This window comes from Contarinia nasturtii, unplaced genomic scaffold, assembly GCF_009176525.2.
Source record: "Contarinia nasturtii isolate CC-2019 unplaced genomic scaffold, AAFC_CNas_1.1 Cnas_scaffold_864, whole genome shotgun sequence".
In the NCBI taxonomy this organism is placed as follows: Eukaryota; Metazoa; Arthropoda; class Insecta; order Diptera; family Cecidomyiidae; genus Contarinia; species Contarinia nasturtii.
The window spans coordinates 1829652-1835651 of NW_022198211.1; the positions used below are offsets into that span (position 1 = coordinate 1829652).

General features: G+C 33.0%; 1 protein-coding gene across 9 annotated transcripts in view; it reads right to left on the reverse strand.

The window, feature by feature from the left end:
* Positions 1 to 5522, reverse strand: part of LOC116342393 — a 47696-nt gene extending 42174 nt beyond the window's left edge. For all 9 annotated transcript variants that reach the window (XM_031769993.1, XM_031769990.1, XM_031769988.1 and 6 more), the window contains exons 1-2: positions 5411 to 5522; positions 2169 to 2476 (exon numbers count right to left, since the gene is read on the reverse strand). In XM_031769993.1, the coding sequence (XP_031625853.1) occupies positions 2169 to 2476 (308 nt within the window). In that variant the 5' untranslated portion in view covers positions 5411 to 5522. The remainder of the gene's footprint in view (positions 1 to 2168; positions 2477 to 5410) is intronic.
* Positions 5523 to 6000: the final 478 nt, after the last annotated feature.

Here is a 6000-nt window from a genome sequence, read left to right on the forward strand (position 1 = left end):
TAAATTGGAACTTGTACAGTAATGCATTTCGTAGTCATGAGCTTTTGTGCGTAATTCTGTCAATTAGTATGGCTTATTCGCCATTTCGATTCAAAATTCCGCGCGCGGCTTTTGATCCAGCCTTCACAAATTCTCTCGGCAACAATTTTAATATTCTTATTCATTTAAATAGCATTTAAATTGATAATAATATAATTATTCATTAAGAGTGGGCTGAAAAGGCAATTATTCTTCAGTAACAGATTTAATATATTTGAATCCATCTTCGGTGTAAGACTAGAAATGAGTGCCCTCATCTGAATTTATTCATTTGTTCCTTACAATTTCTACAGGTATTTTGCTGTTTAAGATCTGGTAGAATCTGCGAAGTCCAAGAAAACCCAATCAATTTACGTAAAAAAAATATGTCAATAATAAGGAGAGAAAAGATCCGGTCAAGAAATAGGAAATATACATTGAAACAATGTAAACAATGCCATTGTCATAAAAATGATCGAAAATAAAATCTTTGTCATTGCCTTATTTTCCCTTTTTCTTCACTTAATTTTCTTAAAATATACAATTTCTTCAATAATTCAGTGCTATTTTGTACCACAAGTACTTCAAGTCTCAAATCCAATATGGGCATCCCTAAAACTAATATATACCAGGTTTCCATACGTATTTCAATTTAGTTTTAATCAGAATTATTACACCGGTTTTCATCTGTACTTACCTGTGACAAGGAAAAACCAATTTACGGCTGCCCAAGTGACATTAACAACAGTGTAATGTTTAAATGAACCGAATAGGCTTACAAGTATAATAATGGCATTAGCAAAATTCGGGGCTTATCTCACTTTGCCCAGTTTAACCCTACATCAAAATATTTTCCCTTTCGTATCATCATCTCCTCTATTTCCGAATAAACAATTATCGAATAGCAGAGATTATTTGGAGTATACTTGAACGTGAAATAATGCTGTACTTGATAAGTTATTTCGGATTCACTACATGAAAAGCACTAAATTAGTACTAAAATTATATACAGGTATATACAAAAGTTTTGATATTCTGAAATGGTTAGTTTCACGTCTCCAAAATTGATGCACTTTAGCTTTTAATCATGACAATGGATTGAATGAATTTCGGCAGGCGTGCATCTGGTGATCATCAATTAGTTTGCAATTTGATAACGATATCAACAGCTAGTGCCGATTTAATGCTTTACGAAAAAATTTAATCATTCAGTAGTAAAACGTTCGTTCGATAAAAATGTCGAAAAGAAATCTATTGCTTTCATTAATTATATAGATGCATAGAGTAAAGTGGCTTGCGTTATGCTTTCATTCAATACGTAATCAAACATGAAAGTTCATTTCACCTACAATGTCTACAAGCGTTTTTAAGAAAATAAAAATAATTTAGCGTCGATACGTAAATTGTCTATTTGCGAATGAGTGAATATAATATGATGGGGTGTGTTTATGTGTCTGTACAAATGTTTGCTTGAGTTTTATTTACATTTTTTTTGGTTCATAAGAGTTCCTCATTTGAACAAAAAACAAAACGAAACTTAAAAGAATACAAAAGCTTTTCAATTGTGGGCATCATAACATTATTGTCATTGGAATGCGCGTGTCTAGGAGTAGAAAAAATCAAAGCAAAAGCACTGCATTCAAAATGCAAAATCAACAAAACTTAAGAAATAAAGCAGATGAAATTAAATTTTTAATATAAAATTGATCGAATTGGATCGAAAACGAAGAAAATTCATCCACTTGGCGAATGGCTGCGTAATATGATAATTGCACTTCATCTCAGTTGCATAGAACACTCAAAACAAGTTCAAACAAACACAATATCCCTTCATTTCGCTCATCTGCGTTGCGAAACGAAACGAAATCATATTTTATAAAGTTTGTGCGTGTATGGTCAACAAAAAGATGAATGCAATTATCATTTTTGAGTGGAATAAAAACGCATGGATAAGCAATGATAATAAAACGGGAACGAATGCAAGATCCTAGCAACATGAACAATATGGCGATTAAGCGGTGGTAAAATGGTGAATAAATGTTCGCTTTTATTTTGTTTATTCGATTTGTTTTTTTTTTTAATTTAAAAAAAATATCGTATATTACTCCGACGCAAATGCGGATAAAAATAATAAACAAAGATTAACATACCGTTGACCTGGGCTCTTGCAATGAGATGAATCGTCTTTACTTGAATCCTCTTCGTCTTCCTTCGATGTAGCCATTGAACCGGTGGTGGTGGTTTGCGCTTCGCCGGCCGGTGATAGTGCTGTTTCAGTTTTCGGACTTAAAATCGTCGTTGGTTGACCATGGGCATTGTATTGTTGCTGCTGTTGATGATGATGGTGATGAGTGCTCGTACTGCTGCCACCGCTACTGTTACCGCTCATTATTGTCGCTGTTGGACACGATGTTAATGTGTTTGTTGCCGTCAACTGTGTGTCAGTTATAGGATCCATCTGAAAACATTTCAAAAAAGCGCAAATTGAATGCATGGTCGGAAAAGATAAACAATGTTATGACAAGAAAATCATCTGGAGAAAAACAAAATAACAGAGTGAAAAGTCAACAGCAGCCAAACAAAAACAATGGAACATTTTGTAAGCAGCTGCATTCAACTTTGGCTTGATATAGCATATATACTTGAGGTTTATTGTTGGTTTTATGTTATATTCGCATTATTATTATTTTTTTCTCGTCTTCTTGTATGTTCAAATTTGTGATTGTTAATGAGAACAGCACGAACATAAGGAATAAAGACCGAAAACACAGGAAATAGCATCACCACCACCGCCACCTTTCAGCAATGTACATTTCAGAATGAGGGAAAATTTTTTAATTTCGGAATGTTTGTTGACAGGAAAAATTTCCATCAACGACAAGCAATTTGTACAATTTTGCTTGAATGAACCATTTATTAAACAGCACCCGGCATAACATAAACATTTCGAATTGTAAATCGGTTTTTTTTTACACAAAAACTGAACAGACACCATGCAGAAAATTACTTTTGAAAGAATGTTTGACGTGTCTCTGCATCAACACAAACATATACCACACACAAACATACTCATGCATATTCTGTGGCATATTTGTTAACACATACATATACATATCTTCTTTGGTCGTCGTTTCAACGAAGCACTTGAATTTTATTCAAATGTTTCCTCACATTGGCCGCAATATTGTTTTTTGTGTGCGTCAGGACATTTTAATTTGTCATTGCAGTTTCATCGCATTTGTTTCCATTGTTATGTATTATATACCATATTCTTCATATTATGCTCTATTTTCACCTCGACCCATTTAGCAAGTAGTTCGCTTGTTATGCTGATGCCACATTTTTTACATTTATGCCAATACCGATATTTCTATTCCTTCCTGTTTTCTAGCGTTGTTGAACATGTATTGAATTCTAAGTCCTCTCACAATTTGAAATTACGAGCATATTCTAGAAGTAAACTTCGTATGAGTGGGAGGTATGTTTCACACGGGTCGAAATACTGAGGGCATGCAAATCTTCATATTTTTTCTTCAGCTTTAATCAACATGGTTTTAAAATAAAGTTGATTACATTTCACTCACTTCATTACGTAATTCACTTTAGAGACAGTGCACAATAGACGAAATTTACGACGAAATGTTAACTTATCCCATCGTCAGCAAATGTGCTGATCTTACATTGTTTTCCGTAGTGTCGGTACCAGCGTCAAAGCGTCACCAAATGAATATTTGCTCTTTTCGTGTTTTTTTCTTTTATGATTTGCATTTAAACTCGTTCAAAAATTATATAGTTGTGCACATTTTTCTCTTCGTACAAAACTGCTTTGTTTTTTAATCGGCCACACAATTTTAAGTTCTCGATCTGCTTTTTTTCCTCAGTCACAATTTAACTAAATGAATTTCTCATTTGTGATTAGGTATATAAAACACACATTTTTCTGTATAATCGGATTATGTGACATTAAAGTACCTTTAATTAAATTGAAAAACTTTGCGCAAAGTTTTTGCGAGTGCCTTTGTTCCGACCGCTGCTATTTTAGTTGCTTGCAAACAGCGCAGCTAAGAAAGTTTCACTGAAAACAATGATTCGAACACAAAGCACTGACGAAATGATGCCAATTTGTATATATATTGGTAAGAAGCATTTCTTACGCTCCGCTTCCGATAATGGGCACATATCACACGAGCTTCCATACAAAATTCCAACATTGAACAACATACATGCATGAATGCCTTTACGATGGCATTCATTGTTTTCACTCGGTTTACTTTAGCACATAATTCTTCGTTGCTTTCCTCAACACATCACTTATACAACCTTTCTCTCTCTCTCTCGCTCGATCTCTCATTTACTTCTAATTTGATTGCCACATAATAGGCTTTCCATCTAATTAAAAATGTGGATAACAATTTGTGCGAGCGTTGTCGTCAAGTTTCGGTTTTACAATTAAAAAAAAGACAAGCAAAAAAAGATTGAGTGAAGCGAAAATTGAATGACAGACAACGAACATTCTGCGATAAAGTGAATTGAATATGACATTTATTTCTAATGGATGCTAAAAACCGCCATCGCATGACATTAAAATTAGATTTATGTTTAAACGTAGAAGAATTAGAAGCTCGTACAGCGAACGTCTCTTATGCTCCCCGTTTATGAATGATTATTTTATTGACGCACTTGGAATAGCTATTAAAAAGACATTTCCATGAAGAAAATTACCGGTCTATGTTTGCATCATGGTCAAACATATTTTATTGTTCGCATATTGAAGACCAAAGAATTTTCAAAACATTTTTCGGCATATATTTGCCGACAAGAATGAACAAGAATTGTCTGTTTATTATGAGTGTTCGAATTCTACCTTGACATTTATCTCGCTGTTTTAGCATACTTGGAGAATATTTCTCTTACTTAAGGTCTATGCTATGGAATGCTTAAAGGTAAATTTGATGCTCTTGAAAGCAAATGCAATATTCTAGATTATTAGCTTGCTGCAGGTTGTTGATACAACAATTTTGATCGACCTTTTTCTTATTTCGGTTTGCATATTAAAATGCGCACGTTGCACACAACAACCCATTTTCACATGCAAAATGAATTCTTACAATAGATAAACAAAAAAAAAAAACGTACAAATTTCAACGTATTCATCCAAATGGTTCAAAAATGAGAAAAAAAGGTTTTTTTTTTATTCAAAGTATTCCGATTTTTATTTGCGATGCAATAACGACTATGTTAATATGGCGAATAAAAGGAATCTAATGAGAAGGTTATTCATTGTAATGTGCCGCAAATTTATAACACAAATAAACAAATCTATTTTATATAAAAAGAAAGGTTATTTCATTGATTTAATGATGATCTGCAAAGTCGCATAACAAACATTTACCGATTTGCAAAAGTCCACATAAATTGTTATCGTACGCTCCCGATATCGTTGTCGTTACTTTTTCTTTATATCACCTAAAAAGAACGATATAATATTTAGATGTGAGAATGAATTTTTTTGGGGGAAAATGTTCAGGAAGTGTGAACTTTTATTGTGAGAGGAACTTTTGCATGTTGTTTTTATCGAGGAGAGATAAATGGTTGTCGTAAATGTTTCTATTTATTTGCTTCACTGAGGTTTCATTCAATTCTACAAAGTGCAAATCAATTGTGATGGACGCAACTTGCAAACATTCTCTTTTTCGATTAATAAAAAGATGAATGACACACGATTTTTCATTTCATTGCGGTTGATTGCAAGACGGGGTGAATATAAAAGTGCAAGTAAATGGTATTTTTCTCTACTTCAAACATTGTTTGAATTAAATTTTAGCAAAACACAAAAAGTTGTTGATTTTTTTTTTGAAAACTACTTTAAAAATCAAATTGTGTAATGAAATATTTGCTCGTTGTTTTGAAAAACAATTTAGAGCGAGATTTTTAGATAAATTAAATTTTCACTGTTTGAGTTTTAGCATCGAGTTGTGTACA